Source organism: Squalius cephalus (genome assembly GCF_949319135.1).
Source record: "Squalius cephalus genome assembly, chromosome: 3".
NCBI classification, from domain to species: Eukaryota; Metazoa; Chordata; class Actinopteri; order Cypriniformes; family Leuciscidae; genus Squalius; species Squalius cephalus.
Window position 1 is genome coordinate 55027024 of NC_137124.1, and position 24259 is coordinate 55051282.

General features: G+C 36.7%; 1 protein-coding gene across 2 annotated transcripts in view; it reads right to left on the bottom strand.

Annotated features, from left to right (window-relative positions):
- Positions 1 to 23373, bottom strand: part of mrvi1 (murine retrovirus integration site 1 homolog) — a 59986-nt gene extending 36613 nt beyond the window's left edge. For both annotated transcript variants that reach the window (XM_079865529.1, XM_079865528.1), the window contains exons 1-18: positions 23330 to 23373; positions 23157 to 23249; positions 21858 to 22038; positions 21411 to 21463; positions 20790 to 20850; positions 20526 to 20684; positions 17119 to 17236; positions 16977 to 17027; positions 16142 to 16219; positions 16005 to 16061; positions 15850 to 15909; positions 15703 to 15758; positions 15055 to 15148; positions 13417 to 13560; positions 11657 to 11751; positions 10523 to 11018; positions 9369 to 9495; positions 5654 to 5697 (exon numbers count right to left, since the gene is read on the bottom strand). In XM_079865529.1, coding sequence (XP_079721655.1) covers positions 5654 to 5697; positions 9369 to 9495; positions 10523 to 11018; positions 11657 to 11751; positions 13417 to 13560; positions 15055 to 15148; positions 15703 to 15758; positions 15850 to 15909; positions 16005 to 16061; positions 16142 to 16219; positions 16977 to 17027; positions 17119 to 17236; positions 20526 to 20684; positions 20790 to 20850; positions 21411 to 21463; positions 21858 to 22038; positions 23157 to 23249; positions 23330 to 23348 — 1986 coding nt within the window. In that variant the 5' untranslated portion in view covers positions 23349 to 23373. The remainder of the gene's footprint in view (positions 1 to 5653; positions 5698 to 9368; positions 9496 to 10522; positions 11019 to 11656; positions 11752 to 13416; positions 13561 to 15054; positions 15149 to 15702; positions 15759 to 15849; positions 15910 to 16004; positions 16062 to 16141; positions 16220 to 16976; positions 17028 to 17118; positions 17237 to 20525; positions 20685 to 20789; positions 20851 to 21410; positions 21464 to 21857; positions 22039 to 23156; positions 23250 to 23329) is intronic.
- Positions 23374 to 24259: the final 886 nt, after the last annotated feature.

Sequence of the window (24259 nt, forward strand, 5' to 3'; positions counted from 1 at the left end):
GTGTATGAAGGATCATGTGACACTAATGGCGGCTGCAAATTCAGCTTTGCATCACAGGAATAAATTGCATTTTAAAATGTATTAAAAAACAGTTTAAATTGTAATAATATTTCACAATATTGCATCATAATATTTGCAGCCTTGGTGAGCATTAGAGGCTTCTTTCAAAAACACCCCAAACTTTTTTATGATAGTGTCCAGAGAGGGTCAGGTTCAATGTCAGCCTTGCTTTCACCTCTTTAACAATATCATAATAACCAAGACTATCACAAAAATAGGGTAAATCTGAGATGGTATAGGGCACTCTAAATGATTTCAGCGATCATCGGTCACTGAAATACAGGAAGGCCAGACAGCAGGAGTCCAGGAGCCGTTCCCCTGCCGAGCATGACATGCAGATTAATATTGCAGTGTAATCGAATCACCCTGATTATTTCCTGCTGGCCATGAGTCTATTTGTGAGCTTTCTCTCTCTCTCTGTGGTCAGTGAAGGCTCTCTTCTCACTGACCGGTTCTATTTTTAATTGACCTTTGACTGTCACCACAAAGAGCTCAACTCTTACAAATTTTGGGGAGGATGGAAGGCCATCTCGGTGGCAAGTCTCTCCGGGGCCCTGATGACCTCGGCGTTACCTCGTGGCAAAAGCTCTGACGCGGCTGCATGAGAAAAGTGCATGTTCTGCCCCGCTCCCTTCACCGGTTATGTAACACAGAGACAGTGAGCCAGATTTGCTGAACGTTTGGTTGCGTGAAAGAGGAAGTGGTTGCTATACAGTCACTGTAAAAGATTTGAGAAAGAGGCGATTGTGGTGAGCATCACCAAAAACCTGCCAAGAACAGCAACGAACTGGGGAAAATTTCTTAATTCTTTTGGTGCACAAAAGAAAAGCGTGGACTGATAAAGGCCATTTTCTGAATTTCACCTTTGCAACATCTTTTGAGAAAGATGGTGAAGAGTACAATGGGGTGAAAAGTATGGGACCACTAGTGGAAATGGTATTTTGGATATAGTTTTTTTAAAATTGAATATACACTTTCAGCGTAACAATTTAAGTAAAAAGTTGAATCAGAAAATTGTCACGAATTCTAGAATATTGTACACTGAAGAGAATATTGAATAAAAAACAATATTTTACATCAAAGAATGATCCTAAGGGGGGACATGACACTATTTTCAACTAAAAACGTTAAACTTTTTATGCGTTTTAGCCGTTTATTTACACGACAACGGATGTTTGGGGGCATGAAAATGCTAACTTTTGAAAACGGGATTCAAAGCGCAAGTTTTTTGAAAACTATACCGTTATCGTCTCCGTGTAAACTACAAAAACGAATTAGTAAAAACGGTGACGTCATGCGCATGTGTATTATGCGTTAAGTCCATAGGTGTGTAGTGTTTTTTTACACTACGACAATAGTGTCGTCAGTATGAATGAAGGAAATCATTGTCGTGTAAACGTACCCTAAATACACCGGGTTAAATCAACAAAACTAAATGTAATGGTTAGATCAGGAATAAATTAAGGTTACCCCTTTTTTGGTTTATTTTTTAGCTTTAATGACAGCAGCATGCAATCTGACATACAGTTTGTGTAAAATCTGATGATCATGTTGTCCTGCACGATTTAAGCATCAGTAGCTTGAGCTTCAGTGGAAACAAGAACATCTGACCGTCTGGAGTCACATGATCAATGTCACAAATACACAAATATGCATATTTAATAAGTGACCTAGAAATAGTGCAAAATCTAAAACTTAGTTTATGCCCATGTTTAAATTAGATGATGATTGAATGGCAGATTTTAAATGTGGTCTCAGACTTTTTGTACACATGATAAAAATGTGTCAATTTATACATCATAAAAGTGCATTTCAGGCCATCAGATTCCACATTTTAATACAAAAAATAATGTCACACCTCCCAGGAAACCATGTTGTGTACTTTAAAGTGCTTCTCTCTGGAAGTGTCCGCCGCAAGCTCTTGTCTCAAGAGAACAAATCAATCCATGCAAAGAAAAACTTGCTGAAACTCTACCTGATTGGCCAACAGTGGTGAAAGATGCTCTCTCAACAGCACACTATTTCCTTCAAAGCCCTCTTTGTATTTGTGCTGTTGATATTTTTCCTCAAAGCTCCACAATCGTCAGCGTCCTCTCTCTTTTCCTCTCCCTGACTTTTTTCCCTGCACCAGCCTTCCTGTGACTCCTGGGAGCTTTGACCATTTAAGGAGAAGCCTTCTCATGCTTCTCCGGGCTGCTACTGCAGTGTGTATGTGTATGTGTGTGTGTGTGTGTGCGCGCCGGTTCGCCTGATGCTCCAATGAGCTGCAGCTGAAGAATGAGTCTGTCCTTCTCAGCCTGTGTGTTTTGGACAGCTGCCTCTTTCTGATTTAGATTTAGTTCCTTAAATTTTATAAGGATGAGTAGGAAACTGGTTTGTCTTCGGCACCTTGTAATCTACATTCTTTCCACTAATGAACACACATACAAGTTTAACAAGAAGCATCTGAACTTCAGCAAAAACATGACACTTCAGAGGAAGTGAATATGCAAATATCGTGTGACATCCACCTGCATTAAACCAGCTGCTTTACAGAACATAGACTCAGTGCTTTGACAAAGCTACAGAAAATATTAATAAATTATAAAGTAAAGGTAAAGTCTTCAAACATTCAAAATTTTTATGCTTTCTAAAGAAAACGTGAGATTGGTGTCATGCTGTAATGTTGTGGATGGCTGCCTGTGTGTTGTTATGTGGTTGCTAAAATGCTCATGCTGGTTTAGAGGGTGTTCGAGTGGTTTCTAAGTGGTTGCTTATCGGCCCAAGGCACAGATCTTCATATTCCGGTCCCTAGATACGACTCAGTGTCCTCCTTAAAGCAAGTCTTGAATTTTATCTACCAGAGAATTAATATTGGAGTCCTACTTTTATTAGTCCATGATTATAAGAGAAAACATTCTCATTAGTAACAAGAAAAGATAAACTATTTACTTTTTTATGAAGCCAGTTTGCTAAAAGGAGCTGGGACCAACTAGGGGGCCTCAGAAAAGATCCAAGGGGGCATCAAGATCACTTTAAATCATGTTTTGTCTCATTTTAATTTAATTAAAGGCACAGTATGTAAGTTTCCACTAGAGGTATCTTATTCAAAACAATAACAAAGGCGCAGCTTGATTATGCAGTGAATGAGCGTGGAATCATGGGAGTTGTTGCCTTCACCTCCACAACCGACGGGAGTCATAGGCAGAAATCATGTTCATGAGCTCATATATTAAAGTTTTATTAACATTACTGTGGTATGAAGCAGGGTGGGGCCGAGAGCCGTGGGACATTTTACATTTTATTATGCTTATATGCTGTATTCGGCTGCTGCCGATCCTTTCGTTTCATTTAACGTTGCTTGTTCATTTAACAATTAAAGTTATGTATAATCTCCACCTCCTTCTTCCCTGAACTTGAACTTTGTTACGTTTAATCACTTAAATTCACATAATTGTATTTCATTCTAATGAAACAGCCACGAGTGCTGAAGTAATACTCATACATGTTACTTTACTTGACGAATTAAAATTTCTAAATGTCATGCAATTAATTTTTAAATATATTGTATGGTGGAGAAAATTCTGTATTACTGTCAGCACTTTTTGATTATGCTATGTTAGCCATTTGACTAAACAGAATTGTCTCTTACTCCTTTTCCACCAAGGCAGTGCTGGTGCCGGTTTGGAGCCGGTGCCTACTCGCGAACCAGTTCTTTGTGTTTCGACAGCCAAAGAACCGGTTCTCGGCCAGGAAAATTTGTCCCAAAGCAGCACCAACTCTTTGCTGGACTAGAACCGTTCTTTTGCTTACGTCGGGGGCTGGGGGCGGGGTTATTGTCGAACTTCTTCTCGAACGTAACCTCCGTCTATAGTAATCCAGACGAGCAGCACAAATGTGTTCTAAACGTCTTCTTCTGACCCCAATATAGGATCACAAAGCCAGGAGAAACATTTGCAGAAAGGCGATGTAGTCCACCATTGTAATTGTTATGCTTAAAGTTGGGAAAGCTAAGACATATGGCAACGTACACAGTGACGTAACAACGTCGTTCGCTGGGCTTTCTAGTCAGTGGAAAAACAAACAGGTTCTGAGAAGGTTTGCAAGTTGAACCAACTTTGAACCAGCACCAGTTCAGAACCAGTTTTTTTTTTGGTGGAAAAGGGGTATCTGAGACATGCTGTAATGGTCACCAGCTGGAGTGCCCTTGAGAGCCACCAGAGGGCACTCCACATCAGACTATTGTCATTCCCTCACAAACTACATCTCCCATAATTATCTGCCTGGACTCATTAGCACTCATTGTTTTCACCTGTGTCTCATCTTCTTGTTTGCTCACCCTATATAAGCCTGGTTCTTTCTGTCATTCCCTGCGAAGTCTTGTTTAGTGTTACACTGCAATTCCTAGCATTCTCCTAGTTTCCGATCTTCTGTCCGGTTTTCTTGGTTTCCTCTGTTTTCGCCTGTGCCCCTTTGACCCTGTTATTGTTTGGACTGATTACCCGGTGTTTATGACCTTTGCCTGTTTTCGACTACAATTGTGGATTACCCTTTCAATAAAACTGCATTTGGATCCTCAACCTTCCTGTCTCGGAGCAGTTCGTGACACAAACATGGTACTCGGGATAAATCAAGAAAACAAGAGATTCAAACAATAAGACTAACAGTGTTGAGCTATATAACAATTAGTTTTATGTCGATAAAGGTATTCAAACAGTTGCTCACCTGTCTAATAAAACAAATAATATTTCAAATCGGTGTTTCCATAGTAAAACCGGAAATCGAGGCTAACGTGGCGTCATTGACATGCAACGCAATGACATGGGCTGTTACACTGGTTAAATAGCTGAGTTCTCTGGATTTAAACATTATTGGACACAAGTTAACAAATCATATAACATTGTTTTAGTGTTTTGGGGATATTTTAATAATAAATAAAAAAAAACTTACATATTGTGCCTTTAAAACAAACTAAAACAGCTATCTGGCATCATATTGCTATCTGGCAAGTGTGGTTTCTAGACCTGGAAAAGTCATTGTGGATAAACATTTATGAATATACATGTTTCTTATTCTCAAGCTATTTGTATTTTAAAAATTCCCCATAATTCCCTGAAAAACCTAAAATTCAAGTGAAAAAGTGATTCATTGGCGATAAAAGTTTAAACCGTAAAGAACATTCAGTCATTCACAACAATGCTTTAAGGTTACTATGGATTTCTGAGTGTTTGCTAATTGGTCGAAATCGGTCAAAATAGGCCTGCATTACATTTTGGTCTCTAGTCTAGATATGGCTCGGACACTTCGTTCAATATCTCTGGATGGCAAAAAAATAATAATAAAAATCTATCTTCAATGATCAGCATGATTTTAGGTAGCATTTTGGTATCATTTATCCAGAGTTTAACAAACAACCCCTGAACCTGTCCGTATTACCCATGGTAACAGTGAGGTTTGCCTTAGCAAGCACAGCAAATGACACAAAAACACAAGTAATCTGCTGTGGAGATACTCTGGGATATTTCAAGATTTAACGTGAAACACCTCAGTCAAAACTGAAAAGACAATAATGAAAACCAATATAATAAAAATAAAGAGCTTTTTTTCTTTTTACCTCGTTGCTGTGGTCCTCTGCTCGCGTGTATAGAAGCCATCCACCTGTTTGAAGAGATCCAGGCTTATTTGCAAGTCACGGGTCTGTCATGCAAATGCACAAGTGTTAAAATGCACATTAAATAGTCGTCCATCTAACAGCATGACGCACTAAAGGAGGCGTAGCGCTTGATTGACAGCAGAGTTTTCAATACTTCTTTCAGCCTCTCTCGCTCCCTCCCTCCCTGCCTCCATATCTAAGGGCAACAATAACCTGGCAACCATTTACATGAGGAGCTTGATCCTCTGACTGGAAGCACTTGGCGAGGCACAGACTCATTGTTTCACTTCCTTTAGACGCGTGCATCAGTTGGACAGCAGTCTTGCAGTCGTAAAAGGTTCAGTGATGCTCTACAAATAACGATAATTTATGAGTTTTTCATCTTAAAACATCTAATCAGTCAATGCAATAACCAAGTGTATAATACATTGCCTGGGTTAAACGAGCCCCTTCACTTCCATTCAACAATTATCACGGACATCTCCACTTTTAGTGCTTCAGGAGAAGAAAACAAGCTGAAGGACTTCCAGCAGCTGTTATTTATTCAGAGTGTTGTGAGGAGAGGATGATGAATACTGACCGTCATTCATTCTGCTGTTCGGATCTTTATTAAAGACTGTGACGTACAGCGATGAGATGAGAACTGATATGTTGACAATGACTACAGCAATGCATGATATTTTTGCTTGTGCTGGGAATGAACAAATTGATCTAATTGTATAATGTTGCTTTGGATCAAGTGCCTGCTAGATGGATGAATATCAATGTGCAATTCTTTAATACCTGACCAAGAAACTAAAACTAAAAAGAGGAACTTCATTAAAGATCACAGAACTTTTTTAACCATACCACAACAGCTAAACACCAAATGCAAATATCCTCTCCCAGAGGAACAGGCTTTTCTGTACGGTGAAATAATCTAGTAAATGCTTTGCATTGCGCCGCTCAGCTATAAACTTCTCTAGAATAGTCTTCAGTTCTGTGTACGTGCTTTATAGCATGCTGAAACATTTGCAAGTTATAAAACCAAACAAACATCCTCTGATTACCTTTAATAGATAATCAAGCATTTACTTACCCTCGTGTTGTTCCAAACCTGTTTTACTTTATTGCATAGAGTACAAAATGACTTATCTAGAAACATTTCTAGTCACACAGGTTTATTGAGATTCCATGCATGGGTCGGTCTGAGGTGACTACAGTAAAAAAAAAAAAAAAGAAAAAAAAAAAAGAAATTCTGCATTAAATTGACCAGAAATGACAGCAAAATTACAAATAAATTCTATTACAAATAAATGCTGTTCTTATGAATCTTCACTAAAGAATACAGAAAAACTATATTACGGTTTTCATGAATATATTATCATTTTCAACATTATTTAATACTAAGAAATGTTTCTTGATACATTAGAATGATTTCTGAAGGATCATGTGACACTGAAGACTGGAGTGATTCTGAAAATTCAGCTTTGCATCACCGGAATAAATTAAAATATATTACAATAGAAAACAGTTTAAATTGTAATGATATTTCACAATATTATTGCTTTTACTGTATTTTTGATCAAACAACTGCAGAAGAGACCAACCAACCCCAAAACCTTTGGAACGGTAGTGTATATTTTTAATGTTGAACCACTGACTCTTGTCTTTAAAGTTTGGTTTATCAAAACAATTTTATTCAAAAGATTTTATGGCATTGTGATCTTTTGCTGTGAGAGTGTGATTGTTTTTGAAACACACTGGCACGCAGTGTTATCTCCATGAAACAGTCGACATCAGCCATAAAACACAAAGCATATGCGAGACGGTCAGCCGTATTATATCATGCATATTTCACTTCACTTCGCACTACTCATTTGATAAGCAAATGCAACACTTTTCATCATCCAGAGGGAAAAGGCTTGTGAAGACAGTGTTTGTCTCAGATATACACACACTTACACAGACATCTGCTTTTGTTTAGTGAGCAAACAAGCACAGCAACTTGCTATTCCACAAACAGTCTACACTTATCGCATGTGTGAACTGAGAATCTGTATTTCCTTCAACTCGAAACAGCATCTGCACTTGGGCCAACGCCACAGAGCTCCCTACAGACACAGCAGGAAGGAGGTTACACCATGAGAGAACACACACACAAATACCACACATAAAGAAAAACTCATTGAGTTAAGTTAAAAAAGCAGATGCCTAGTGTAAGGTTGAGTTGGTTTATGATTTATTTCTGTTGATCGGTTGTGTTGCTTGTTCTCTGTTTTTAGACACCCCATCTCATTTTGTAAGTGCTGTAAACACCTTTTATTTGTCTGCAAAATTTTTATAAGGAAAACATGGGATTAATAATTCAAAAGTACTTGATGAGGTAATAATGGTGTCACTTCTATGTAAGAATATTTTCTGTTTAACAAAAAAAAAATTGTGTTTTATTTATATATGAATATATATATTTTTTTTATTTTAGTAATTTTATGTGCTTGCCAACTTTATTAGTTTCTTTTTTATTTTTATATTTAGCATTAATTCAACATAAACTTCATTTCTAATTTAAGTTTAAATATTTCATCTAAAAATTATATTTTATTCACCTTTATTTCAGTGATTTTTTTAATAGTTTTATTTTTAGTTAACAATAATGTTTCCAAACAATGGATAACAAGATTGCCTTATCATTATTCTAGCACTTCCGTTTGTTGCCAGTCAGTGTTCATCATGAATCGAATCTCAAATCTGTGACATTGCTTTTACTCAGCAGTTAATTAAAAAACTTGATATTGAGCATCTTAAATTTTATACACAATCTTGCCAGTTACTGTATGTATTTTTGTCATGTCAACTATTTGGAAAAACAAAGAAAGGCCAAGCAAAATGAATAGTTCTGCGACTCTAAACAACATACAGTAGAGGCTGAATGAATGAACTCGGTTGAGTGAAAGATTCAACGACTCACTCATAAAAAAATGGTTAATTCCTGAATGAATTAGTGGTTTTAAAAGATATGAGTGATTAAATAATTCAGTGTTTCACTCATAAGGACTGCCATTTTTCGCAACTGGCATCATGATGTAACCAGCAGAGTCCTACTGAAAAATCCTTTTACACAGGCTGAATTAAAAATAGAATACTTCTCATATAAATATGTGTAAAAGTAGTGCATTTGCTTACATTTTTTGTTAAATTTGTGGTTAAGACAAAAAAAGCTTAGTGTTAAGCCATTTTAGGCTTGTCCCATTTTTTATGCCCTTGAGTGTCCAGTTTACTTTCTGTGTTTAACAGTTCTATCTAATATCATATTACACAGGACTGTTAAACATTAGAAACTAATGAAGACGGAGGGAGCGCTGTGTGCTCAGGCTCTGGCGTTCTCAGTGCCGTCAAAATAAAAGTCCCTCACAACAACCGAGCGGCAGGACGTAAGTGACCAGAAAAATGGCCCTAGGGGGACATTTTGTTCTCAGGGGACAGCCCGGGTGGCTAGTCCCTACAACTGTCCATGTGAAAATCTAAAATTATAATCTAAAATCCTAAAACCATTCCCAGTTCCTGCGGTGCGAACACGCCAAAAAGCGGCTTTTGTGCGAAAGCCCCTTTAGAAATTGTTTCTATTTCTGCAATGTCACATGTGGAACAACAACATACAAAGTATGACAAAGATATCTTCAGAAGTAGTCAATACCGTTTTTGGATGAAAATGGAGTGAGGGCGCTTTCCTGAGTGAGAGGCTGTGGTGTGGAAAAGGACGGGATGTCAGCTGAGCTACAATCCAGGACTCCATTAGCCACAGACTGAGACATACATAACGACTAGAACAAAACAAAGAACATGTTAGATCAATTATAGCCATAGTATGCAGGTAACAAACTTCATCTAATATAAATCACCATTCAAAAGTTTGGAATGTCTCTTCTGCTCACCGAGGCTGCATTTATTTGATAAAAAATACAGTAAAAACTTTAATATCGTGAAATATTATTAAAATTTAAAAGAACTGTTTTCTGTTTGAATATATTTTATAATGTAATTTATTCCTGTGATGCAAAGCTGAATTTTCAGCATCATTACTCCAGTCTTCAGTGTCACATGATCCTTCAGAAATCATTCTAATATGCTGATCTGATGCTCATGAAACATTTCTTATGATCAATGTTTTTGTCAAACTGTTTTTGCTGACTAATATTTTTGTGTAAGCTGTGATACATTAAAAAGTTTGGGGTAAGAAATATTGAATGTGTGTGTGTGTGTGTGTGTGTGTATATATATATATATATATATATATATATATATATATATATATATATATATATATATAGTATATATATGCACACTATTATTCAGCAACATTAATCTGATCAAATGTGGCAGTAAAGACATTTATATGTATCATGCAAAAGATTTATATATATATATATATATATATATATATATATATATATATATATATATATATATATTATTTCAAATAAATGCTGTTTTTCTATATTCATCAAAGAATCCTGAAAAATGTATGACAGTTTCCACAAAAATATTAAGAGGTAAAAAAAAATTCAACATTGATAATAATAAGATTTTTTCTTAATAATGAAGCACCAATAATAACCAAATCAGCACATGATTTCTGATGTGGAAAATACCGCTTTGCATCACAGGAATGACATTTTAAAATATATTCAAACAGAAAACAGTTACTTTAAATAATATTTCAGAATATTACTATTTTTACTGTAATTTCGATCAAATAAATGCAGCTTTTTCAAAAATCTGAATTATTCTAAACTTTTGACTGGCAGTGTAAATGCATTTGGAAATTCCAGTAATTGTGTCAGCCCACACCTGTGTGTTCGCAGAGACCTGTGTGTCCTCCAGGGCATTGAGTTGACTCTCAGTGGTTTCAGCTCTGCTTAACGCTCTCTCCACCCTCATGCTGATGGCCTCTATCCTCTCCTTCATCATCTTCTCGCTGCCCATGTGCTTCACCATGTCCTCCACTCTCCTCAGGGACTTCAGCAGGTCTTCTTCTACTGATGAATCAGTGATCACAGCCACATCTCTGAACTGAATCTGAGCATCTTCCCGTGTGCTGGTTCCCTGGTCTTTGAGAAGCTCCCTCACGCCACGCTTCGTCTCTTCCACCTGATCTTTCGTGCGATCGACCTCCAGGCTTTGGATCTGTTTCTGCATGTGTGCCACAGCCTCTTGTGGATCTCGGGCAGTCTGACCCCTCCACCAGGTGATGGCAGCCGCTATGTGAGCCTCCTGTGTCTGACGCTTGGCCTTATGCTGTCCTCGCACTGCCAGCGGAGCTTCAAGAAGCTCCAGCTCTTTTAGACTGGAAAGCATGATGGACAACATGTTCATCAATGTCATGCAACACAAAGCAACATTAAAGGGATGGTTCGGAGTAATTTCAACCTAGGGTCCTTTGCACCATGATCTCGAGCCAAACACCCCCCCAGAAGCTTTTTTTTTTAAAGAACATTATTAAAGTTAGAGCTTATTTAGTAACTCGTGGCCTCAAGATACTATCTTGAGGCCACGAGATAGTATCTTGAGGCCACGAGTTACTATCTTGAGGCCACGAGTTACTATCTTGAGGCCACGAGATAGTTATAATTAATTGTTTTGACAAAGTGGGACTAGGGGGGCTCCGTAGTACTTACAAACTTTCCAATGCCTCGTTTTATGAGTACAGAACCTATTTGTACTACCGTATAAGTTTGGTACCATTCTGGGCATTATTAGTGGGGTAATTTACAAGATACATCCTTGGATCCATTAGCGCCTGCACTAAGCCATTCGGCTGATATCTCTAAATAAGCTCTAATTTTAATAATGTTCGACCAAGGGAAAAAAAAGGCTTATGGTGGGGTGTTTGGCTCGAGGTCATGGTGCAAAGGACCCTAGGTTGATTTTACTCCGAACCATCCCTTTAAAAGATGCCAGAGGATAATGAAAATGATGTATTACAGTGTCACCAGCTGATGCCTTGATCTCCCATGCTGTTGTTGGTCCTGGAGAGAGAGTCTCTGTAACTTCTCACTCGCACTGTTGCCAACTTTGTCCTGAAGAGCAGATAATACAAAGAAAGAAAGTACAGCATGTTTGGAACAACAGTTCATTTTAAGGGTAGATTACAGTGTTGTTCTAGTATCTTTGAGATAATATTGTAGGTTTTATTAATATTATCACTTTTTTTCAGTCATTTGGTTGTGTGTAGGCTATATGTCGTTTTAATCAGTTTTTATATGGCTATAATTTTCTTTCTTTTGTTTTAGTTTTAGCTATTTTAGTACATTAAGTTAAATTAAATACAAATGAGAAATGTTTCCTTGGCACACTAGGTGAAATAAAATAAGTCATTTTTTGGGTGTATTTTATTTTATTTTATTTTATTCAAGAATTTTTTTTTTAATGGTTTTAGTTTTAGTTAACACATATGTTGTCAATCACGTTTGTTTGGACTCTATGTGTTTCATCATCGTCTGCCTTAATCATTCATTTGTTATCACAGACACTTATTATGTTCAGCTGTGCGCTCATCAATCACCATCAACATCACCTGTATGTGTGTTCGGTTCTCTATCCGTTTAGTGTCGTCTTTAGTGGATGTGTTGTATGTTGCTCTGTTCCTGTTTGGATTACTCATTGAATTTATTAAATCTTACCTATTTGCCATCATCTTTATGTGTGTTTATACAACCACCCCTGTGACATAATGTATATATACACACGTAATTCAGTCCCTCCAGGATTTTGCAATCACAAAATTAGCAAAAAATCAAGCAAACTCTGCATTATTCACAGAGCTTGTATTTTTGTCATTTTTCCACATATTTTTTAACATGAACGAGCCATTGAACACCTCCTTTATATTTATATGTAAAGCATGTGGGACGAAATAAAAGCTTCTAGAGGTTTAATGATACTATATATATATATTTAATATTGAATATCATGTAGCCTATAGTCCTCATAATGCCTGATTTCACCAGTAGATTATATTAAAAATATATATATTTTACTGTGTGTGCACTTTTTAATATATCAAATAAATGCAATCACTGATAATACTATTGTAAAAATAATATTAAATTTAAAATAAATGCAAAAATAATATTACAAGAATGGACAATTATATAATTTTGAAAATGACAATTATAATTAATAAATTGTAAAAGCATATTTAAAATGTAAAGTATAACCAGTGTCACACAATTTCAGTAATTATGCACAAAAATGACAGGTGATTATACTCTTAATGTGACTAACTGACGGCACTGACGCTGTTGTATGAGAGCTGAACTGAGCTGGACGATGACTTTATATTTTTGCAGGACTGTTTTATGGCTGAAACCATAAAATGTATTATCTAACCGTAATTTAATAATTGATGATCTTTACAACAGATCTGAATCAACACTGAACTGACTTCAGCTGAACAGCAGCCGAAAACACATTATTTTATCACCTGTTATCACTGTAAAGCTGCTTTGAAACAATCTGTATTATATAAAGTGCTATATAAATAAAGGTGACTTGACTTGACCAACAACTCCCAAAATAAGAAAAGGTCCAAATTCTGGTATGATTGAATAACAATATTAATAAACTGTACAATATATTTCATTCACTGTTATTACTTTAGTAATTTGAGAGAAAACCCCAGCAGTATATGATGTTGGTGTTGTGTGTGTGTGTGTGTGTGTGTGTGTGTGTGTGTTTCTCACAGTCTCCGAGAGTTGTGCATGCAGGATATGGGACATCTCTACAGGCTTGATCTTTTGGAGGTTCTGAATGTCTCCTCTCTGGGGGACGGTGGGTAAGATCTGGCTGAGAGAACCGCAAATCAACTCCATGGCCACATTCTGGGACTGAAAGAAAAGTAGAAGAGGACATAAACAGCTAGCACATCCATTTTCCTTCCACATGTAAAACTGTTTAAAACCAAATGGCTTTTTTTTTACAGATTCTGCATGGAAACCACCATGGACGATTCTGTTTGAAAGTTCAGTATGTCCGACTAGATAATCAGACCAATGCCACGATTATGGCTGTGATATATCGGAGCAATAGCACTGTGGGCAGACCCGAGTTCGAATCCCGCTCCAAGGTCAGGGCTTTCTCAAGCCAACATCAAAGTTTGTCTGAGAAAGTCATGGCCTAATGGTTAGAGAGTCAGACTGGTAACCTGAAGGTTGCAGGTTTGATTCTCAATACCTGCAGGAAATGACTGAGGTCTAACCACCAATCGCTCCTCAGGCGCCACAGCAAAAATGGCTTCGGGGGAGTGTGTCCATGGTTTGCTGTGTGTGTGTTCACTACTCCTAATGTGTGTGCACTAACTTGGATGGGTTAAATGCAGAGTATGGTTACCATACTTCACGTCACATTTCACTTATATTGCTTTTAAACAACAGTTCAATACACAATAAGTCAAGTATCTTACATTTTAAAGACATATTCCTAGTTCCTTCTATTTCTGGTCTATTTTTGGGCCACCAACAAGAACTGTTCGAAGCTGAGACAAAACAATCTATTCAGTTGCTTCGTTTCTGAATGGATAAGTCCCTTTTGAACAGATTATATAACAGGGATATGATCATTAAGGCAGTCACATATCGCCACCTACTGGCAAAAATATGTAACGCAGATAGAGAGACAAGCGGATTGAAACTTATTGCAGCCTTCCCTTGTGAAAAAGAAGTAAACTTTAATATAGGCTACTTTTTAAAAGAGTAATTATTAGAGTAAAGAATACTTATGTGTGAACTGAATGTAATATTTCACTAAATTGCAAAGTAATTACAGGCTATCATAGTTTAAAGTTATATTAAATACAATTAGCTGAACTTTAGAAAACGTTTGGCCCACTCAAGTACATCTTTATTTGCAATTTTCATAATTACTTAAGTGTACATAAGTGTGTTAAGAAATATTAGTGCAAGTGTAGGCTACTCTCTCTTTACATTGCCTTATATTTCATTAATATTATATTATTTGCAAGCACGTGTAGTTTTAAAAATATATAAATATATATTCTTGAGATTTCAAGTAGCCTATGCACCTTTTAAGCACGCTTCTTTTTCACAAGGGTTTCTTTCTTCAGTCTTTTAAACAGCTAACAGAATCTGTATTTTCAAGGAAAATCATAGCATGTTATTTTAAAACAATTGTTGTACTTAAGTTGTGTAAGAGATACTTTATAATATATAACAATAAATGCAAGTTATCCACTAGGGTGAACAGATGAGTAACTTTAAAGATGCATAATTTAAGAGTTCAGGAATGTAATAATTCATGCATCAGAGGGTTAACGTACTGTAAGCAGTTTACTACTGTATGTGAATGAACTAATGTAGTATTACCGGTTGAGCATCCTGAATCTCACGCTGAAGAGACTGATGGTTCGTCACACCTGTCCTCTGTCGACCATCAGAGCTGAAGTGGTATTTATTTAACCTGCCAAAAAATGTTTAACAAAGCCATGAAACAAAACTATGTATACATACACATGTTATGTAAGAGGATTGTGTTAATTTTTTATCACACAATTAAATGTTCAATACTCTATTGACTATTATCACAGGGAAAAATGACTAGTAAAATTATGTATGACTCTCAAAATATGGAAGCTACCTTCCAGGGGGTACTGTAACATGCGGTTTGGGATTAATGTATTAAATGTATTAATTATTTTATTAATAAATAATGTATTAATTTGTTAGTTTATTTAATTTTATTTATTCTAATCCAATTGAATCTACTTAATATGTGACTTAATTTGAATCACATTTTATATTTATTTTAATCTAATTTATATACTTATTTTTAATCTTATTATTTATTTATTTATTTTTTACAGTTTTTCTCTAGACTTTTCCAGACACCAGTTTGAAAACCCCTGATTTAGAGCACAAACAATGGTTCGTTTTTGCTGCTTTTCACAAGCACCTACTGAATGTTCCTGCAAATGAAACAACAGAGCGACGAAGAGCTGCGTCCGTGGAGTTTACCTGAAGAGTGCTTTCTGTGAGTGCTCCTGTAGTCTCATCAACTCTGACTGCAGGCCCTTCAGATGCATTAGCAGACAACAGAACGCCATCACTGAATAGTCAAACCAGTATTTCACATAGTTCAAAATGGACTCGACATTGGAATACCTCGATAATTTGGTGACTTTCATAGTGAGTGTCCTTCAGCTTTTCCAGCAGGATGTTTTTCTATGTGAAATAAACAACAAATGCCATGAAGAAAGACACAAATACTCAACTCTGTTTCTAGGACTAAAATCAATCATCACCAAGTTTAATATCACCTTTGTAAGGTCCCTGTTTTTCACAGCCAGTTCCATATGAGATTCCTCTAATTTTCCCTGTAAACATCATCAGAGAGTATTAATATAGCTCCCCCTGTGGCCAGTAAAGTAACTGCACACTTGATTGATTCTCTCACCCTTAATTCAGAGTTTTCTCTTCTGAGTTTGTTCACTCGATCTTCAGCAAGGTTCTTCTCAAGGGTTAATTTTTCACTCTGTGGAAGATATTGTGACTAAATAAATAACAGAACTATTCGTGAATGAATCTCTTATATAGCCCATTTCCACCTCATCAGAAAAGAATCATACTATTGTAAATCATAATTTTAGTTGAGAAGACTAAATTATGACATACTTAATCATATTTAAGAGATAAAAAGTTGAAATTATGACTTAAAAAGTAAAAACTATGACATAAAAAGTCAAAATTATAACAAAAAATGGATCATAATTTAGATTTTTTTATATAATTCATAATTTGACTTAATATGTTATGACTTTGAGAATTTCGCCTTTTATCTAATATTTTCACATTTTTAATGTCTTAATTGTGACTTTTTTTAGACATTACAACTTTTTATCATAATGTTATGACTTAATAATTTCCTAATTTGTTATTACATTTTTTCATTAAGATTTACCAATGTATGATTTTGTCTCCCTTATGTGGCGGAAATGGGTTTCCATACACACTTTTTTAACCTGATCATTAAATAAACGTGTTCGCAAAAAGGTTTCAGTTTGATTCATTCGGACAGTTTCGTTTGCAACTATTTCTCAAACTGAAATAGTAAAGGGATATTTTATAAGATAGAAAACCATATGTTTGTGTTTTTATATGATGTATAAACGTATATATAAAAGTATCAAAATATGGACACATTTTCTGATGGGGTCCTGTGCCCCAGTACTGGTGAAATAGAAACGGCCCTGTTTCACAATATATTATTTTATCAAAGACAAAGTCAATACCTTTTCTTCAGTTATTTGGATTAGAGCTTTCAAGCGTTCACTTCCCTTTATCTAAAAGACAAATGTCAAGTTATTGCGTAAGAATAGTCATTTCTAAAACCATATCATTATTATTAAGTTCATGAGCATGAATGATTCATACTAATACACAGTTGCTGGCCTGTGCTCTCGCGGCCTCGTCCTGGCTCTCCCTCAGCGCACACTGGGTTTCATCAAGCTCCTCAGAGAGGGACCGTGCTCGCGCCACATACAGCTGCGCACTGAACAAGACAAAAGAATACATGTAAACATTTTTACTATATTATATTGATGACATTGTTTACTATTGATTGATTGATTGATTGATTGATTGAGTACAACTATGTTGATTATATATATATATATATATATATACAAACAAAAACAGTAATATTGTGAAATATTATTCCAATTTAAAACAGCTGTTTTCTATGTGAATATACAGTAAAGTGTCATTTATTCCTGTGATCAAAGCTGAATTTTCAGCATCATCACTCCAGTCTTCAGTGTCACATGACCCTTCAGAAATTTGATGCTCAAGAAACATTTATGATTATTATCAATGTTGAAAACAGTTATTTACATTTTTATTTCATGATGCTATGATGAATAGAAAGTTCAAAAGAACAGCATTTATCTGAAATCTAAAGCTTTTGTAACATTAAACACTACCGTTCAAAAGTTTGGGGTCAGTAAGAATTTTAATTTTATTTTTGGGGGAAAGAAATAAAATAAATCAATACTTTTATTCATCAAGGATGAGTTAAACTGATCAAAAGTTACAGTAAAGACATTTATAATGTTAGAAAATATTCTATTTTAAATAAATGCTGTTCTTTTGAACTTTCTATTCATCAAAGAATTTTGAAAAAAATTGTAAATAACTGTTTTCAACATTGATAATAATAATGAATGTTTCTTGAGCATCAAATCATCATATTAGAATGATTTCTGAAGGATCATGTGACACTGAAGACTGGAGTAATGATACTGAAAATTCAGCTTTGATCACAGGAATAAATTACAGTTTAAAATACACTGCTCAAAAAAATTAAAGGAACACTTTGAAAACACATAAGATCTCAATGGGGAAAAATATCATGCTGGATATCTATACTAATATGGACTGGGTAATGTGTTATGAACGAAAGGATGCCACATCGTTTGATGGAAATGAAAATGATCAACCTACAGAGGATTGAATTCAAAGACACCCCGGAAATCTAAGTGAAAAAATGATGCAGCAGGCTTGTCAATTTTGCTGAAATTTCATTGCAGCAACTCAAAATGGTACTCAGTAGTTTGTATGGCCCCCACGTGCTTGTATGCATGCCTGACAACGTCGGGGCATGCTCCTAATGAGACGACGGATGGTGTCCTGGGGTATTTCCTCCCAGATCTGGACCAGCGCATCACTGAGCTCCTGGACAGTCTGAGGTCCAACCAGGTGATGTCAGATGGACCGAAACACAATGTCCCAGAGGTGTTCTATTGGATGTAGGTCAGGTGAGCGTGGTGGCCCTTCAATGGTATCATTCCTTCATCCTCGAGGAACTGCCTGCATGCTCTCGCCACATGAGGCCGGGCATTGTTGTGCACCAGGAGGAACCCAGGACCCACTGCACCAGCATAGGGTCTGACAATGGATCCAAGGATTTCATCCCGATACCTAATGGCAGTCAGGGTGCCATTGTCTAGCCTGCAGAGGTCTGTGCGTCCCTCCATGGATATGCCTCCCCAGACCATCACTGACCCACCACCAAACTGGTCATGCTGAACGATGTTACAGGCAGCATAACATTCTCCACGGCTTCTCCAGACCCTTTCCTGTCTGTCTGTCACGTGCTCAGGGTGAACCTGCTCTCATTTGTGAAAACCACAGGGCACCAGTGGCGGACCTGCCAATTCTGGTGTTCAATGGGAAATGCCAATCGAGCTCCCTGGTGCTGGGCAGTGAGCACAGGGCCCACTAGATGACGTCGGGCCCTCAGGCCACCCTCATGAAGTCTGTTTCTGATTGTTTGGTCAGAGACATTCACACCAGTGGCCTGCTGGAGGTCATTTTGTAGGGCTCTGGCAGTGCTCATCATGTTCCTCCTCGCACAAAGGAGTAGATACCGGTCCTGCTGATGGGTTAAGGACCTTCTACGGCCCTGTCCAGCTCTCCTAGAGTAGCTGTCTGTCTTCCTGGAATCTCCTCCATGCTCTTGAGACTGTGCTGGGAGACACAGCAAACCTTCTGGCAATGGCACGTATTGATGAGCCATCCTGAATCTGAGGGACACTGACCCTAGCCAAATACAAAACTGGTGAAAAACAGTCCGAAAAGATGAGTAGGGAAAAAATGTCAGTGGCCTCCACCTGTAAAACCATTCCTGTTTTGGGGGTTGTCTCACTGTTGCCCATCTAGTGCACCTGCTGTTAATGTCATTAACACTAAAGCAGCTGAAACTGATTACCAACCCCCTCTGTTACTTAACTGACCAGATCAATATCCCAGGAGTTTAACTGACTTGATTCTATTCTCTGATTAAAAAGTGTTCCCTTTATTTTTTTGAGCAGTGTATATTAAAATAGAAAACAGTTATTTTAAATTGTCATAATATTTCACAATATTACTGTTTTTTTTTATTGTTTTTTATCAAATAAATGCAGCCTTGGTGAGCAGAAGATACTTCTTTTAAAAACATTAAAAAATCTTACTGACCCCAAACTTTTGAACGGTAGAGAATATACGTATATATATGTATGTGTGTGTGTGTGTGTGTGTGTGTGTGTGTGTGTGACCCTGGACCACAATAAACAGTCATAAGTCGCACGGGTATATTTGTGGCAATAGCCAACAATACATTGTATGGGTCAAAATGATACATTTTTCTTTTAGGCCAAAAATCATTAGCGTATTAGTCTAAGTAAAGATCATGTTCCATGAAGATATTTTTTAAAAATTCCTATCGTAAATATATCAAAAATGTATTTTTGTGAGTGGATGCAGCAAAATCGCGAACACAAATGCACAACTTTAAAGGCGATTTTCTCAAAGTTTAGATTTTTTTGCACCCTCAGATTCCAGATTTTCAATAGTTGTATCTCAGCCATAAATCCATTTCCATTGACGTATGGTTTGTTATGATAGGACAATATTTGGCCGAGATACAACAATTGAAAATCTGGAAATCTGGAATCTGAGGGTGCAAAAAAAACTAAACATTGAGAAAATCGCCTTTAAAGTTGTCCATTTATGTTGGCGATTGTGCTGCATTCACTCACAAAAATAAATGTGTTATATATTTACGGTAGGAAATTTACAAAATATCTTCATGGAACATGATCTTTACTTAATATCCTAATGATTTTTGGCATAAAAGAAAAATCGATAATTTTGACCCATACAATGTATTGTTGGCTATTGCCTCAACTATACCCGTGCGACTTATGACTGGTTTCGTGATCCAGGGTCACACATATCTAACATGCATATGCTGAGATCCAGTGGTCTCTGCTTTGTGGTGCATGTTGGAGTGGATATACCTGGCCAGTTTGGTGTGCAGCTCTGACACCTCGAGACTGAGCTGTAGGATGGTGTCCTCACACTGGGAAACACTCCTCAGCAGACCGATGTTCTGCTCACTCAACCTGTGCTGTGTGTGTGTGAGCTCAGACACTAAAGCTGACAGATCTCCAGACTCACTGAAATCAGACAGAATCAGAGACTGCTGCTGAAATGGCAGATGCTCGTGAAGACCCGATCAAATCAAAACGAGTAAAAAGATGCAATGAAATGACTGAACTAACCAATGACATTCAGCTCCATCTGTGAACGTGGCCTCGTTTAAAGGAAGATGATAGTCAGTCCCTAAGGAACAGTATGAGTTTCAAATGTCACAGTTACAAATGTTACATATTAACAGTAAATACATCTATAATATCACAAAAGATTTCTATTTCAAATAAATGCTGTTCTTTTGAACCTTCTATTCAGCAAAGAAAGCATGTTTTCAACATTTTCAGGATTCTTTGCTGAATAGAAAGTTCAAAAGAACAGCATTTATTTAAAATAGTATCTTTCGCAATATTATAGGTGTCCTTACTGTCACTTTAATGCTTGCTCAATAAAAGTATTTATTTCTTTAAAAAAACAAATCTATTGAATGCAGTATCATGGGTACCACAAAAATATTAAGCAGCAAAAACTGCAAAAATATTTCAACATGTAGTTTCTGAAGGATCGTGTGACACTGAAGACTGGAGAAATGATGCTGAATATTCATCTTTGCATCACAGGAATAAACTACATTTTAAAATATCATATATTTTACAATATTACTGTTTTTAGTGATCAAATAAACACAGCCTTGGTGAGCATAGAAGACTTCACATATATATATTTTTTTTAAATGGTAGTTTTTCACTTACTAGATAATTGTCTCAAGGCTGATCCTGTTGCCTGGATTTTATCCTCAGGAGTTCTGTACATGAAATTCAATGTTTATACACTTAAAGTTAGCAATATCACATTATATATATAGTCACAACCCTGGCATCGTGTTTGCTCGTAATCCTCACGGTCACCGTGATTTTGCCAAGTAAGACATGTTCCTGGATCAACATATTTTGTTGATCCTGCAATAACATTCCTGTCCCAAAATGCAGTCCTTACTCTATCCCGTAACTTTTCCCTAAAATCAGAGGGACATAATAGGTGAATAACACTGATGTTGAAGCACCTCACCCTGGTTCTAAGCCTAAACTTGACATAAACTGTAAACTTGTCCCTCAAATCTGATTGGTTGTTTGGAAAGTTGTTCCAGGATCAACAAAGATGTGTGGTACTTGGTGAGATCACGTTCACCTGTCTCTCACCCGTCTCGGCAGCACTGGCTGATCCACTCTCTCATGGTGGCATGAAACACATGTCTGCTAACAGGCTGGTCCTGGCTCTCTGGGTCCAACATATGTCGTAAATGGGTCAGCTTGTCTTGACCGGAGCTTTGGAGAGTCATGGCCTGGAGATACTGCACCACGGTGGAGGCCTGAACCTCTCCTGTAGGCAACAGAGAATAACTGTTTAAAAGAACTGTTTTCTGTTTAAAAATGTAATGTATTCCTGTGATCAAATCTGTATTTTCAGCATCATTACTCCAGTCTTCAGTGTCACATGACCCCCCTAATCAATCTAATATGCTGATTTACCTCTCAAGAAACATTTCTTATTAGTATTGTTGAAAACAGTTGCTTCATATTTTTGTGTAAATCATGATACTTTTTTTCAGGAATATTTGATTAATAGAAAGCATTTATTTAAAACATTATGTAAATGTCTTTCCTTTCACTTGTCAGTGTTGGGGAAAATTACTTTAAAAAAAATCATGTAATTTAAGTAAGTAATTTGTTACAATATTTCATTACTCCCTAAAAGGTAACTAATTACATTATAGTTAATTTTAATGTAAAGTAATGTGACAAGCTACTTTTAGGTTTACTTTGAATAAAAACAGTGCTCAGAATATTACACAAACCTGCAATAATTTATGTTAAATAGTGCAAATATGTCTTTAATCTCACTTTATCAACCACAGTCTTTGCTGCTGACCTTTGATGATGCAATTCAGCCATACAAGGGAGCAAAAATGTTTTTGTTTAATTCTTTTTTTTGCTGAAGTATTAGAACTTTCTTCCCCTGCGTCATATTCTTCTGCGACCCAGAACGGCAGCACAGCTGAGAGGTTTGTTTGAGCAGCGCCCTCTACTGTACAGGTGTGAATTTGCATCTTCTTCAGTCTGAGGCTTATTCATTTCACTTTTGTTGTAAAATGGCCTTTACATTTGCCAACAATATAACTTTTTTTTTTACTATTATTTTTTTTTATTAAAAACAAACAAATAAGCCCAGACCAGGTGATAAAAAAGTAACGCAAAAGTAATGTAATGCATTACTTTCCATAAAAAGTAACTAAGTAATGCAATTAGGGAGTAGTAGAATAGTGTAACTCATTACTTTTAAAAGTATTTTTCCCCAACACTGCTTTTGATCAATGCGCCCTTGCCAAATAAAAATCTATATTTTTAAGTTACACAGAGCCCAAACTTTTGAACAGTAGTGTATAAGATTTTGTAGTGTAACAAGCTTGTCTATAGCACTGCTGAAAGAGAAGGTCTCACCTTTGCCAGTAGTGTCACATGCTTCAAAAGTAATGTTCAGGAGTTCTTCCTCTGAAAAGCCATTTGTTTCGGCACAATCACACAGAGCACTCTCTGAAGGAAAATCGAAAGTAATGAGAAGTCACAGGTAAGATGACTGTGATTATCTTTATTAGACTGAAGCATCAGATCACCTTCACAGCTCTCGAGCATATGGCAGCGCTCCAGTGAATATGTCCCGGAGTCAACGGAAAGGCTTGGGACGCTGGATGCATGACTCTGTGGCACGGGTCTGAAAGAGGAGAGATGGGACACAACGTCTTCTTCTAAAGACCCCTGTTGTCCATTCGGCTTCTCTGAGGCCATAGCCTCTGACAAGCAGAGAAAAGACACTCTTACACAAATCATATCTGCAATACCAAGAAACATACATTTTCCAGAACTAGTCAATATTAACTCTTCCATAGTTCTACTGAAATATAGACAGACAACAACTGAGACATCAGAAATAACAGAATGATGAATACGTATACTCATATAATGCTCTGGAAAATGACATACCTTTTTAGCTGAATGTAATCCTTTTAGAACACACAAGAATGCCATTAAACAGCATGGCTGATCTGTGCACAGTCAAACATACAGTAACACTGCTGTGTGTGTGAAACATCCGTGTTGCTTGTAAATCTCAAAGCAACAGCTGATCTTTAGAGAGCCTTGGCCTCTTTTCATCATAGACACACACTGACACACATCAAAACCAGATGACATGCTATACCTCCCCCAAACACCCTCCATTCAGCGCCCGTGTGCCTCTAGCAGGACTGAACAATGTTGTAGTGGACCATTTCATTAACATTCGGCAGTTTTCCATATCAAATGAATCAAGGCCAGCACTCATCACTATCAGCGCCACCCACTCATTGTCCTTGTCCATTTCTTCAAACATATCCAACCTCCAACGCATCTCTCAGTCAGAAAATATCATTTCTAAATATAATACTAATAACAACAACAACATTATTGTTTATCTATATAATATTAGATTACATTTTTTAGATATCACTATTATCATATTTATGTACACTCACCTAAAGGATTATTATAACACCTGTTCAATTTCT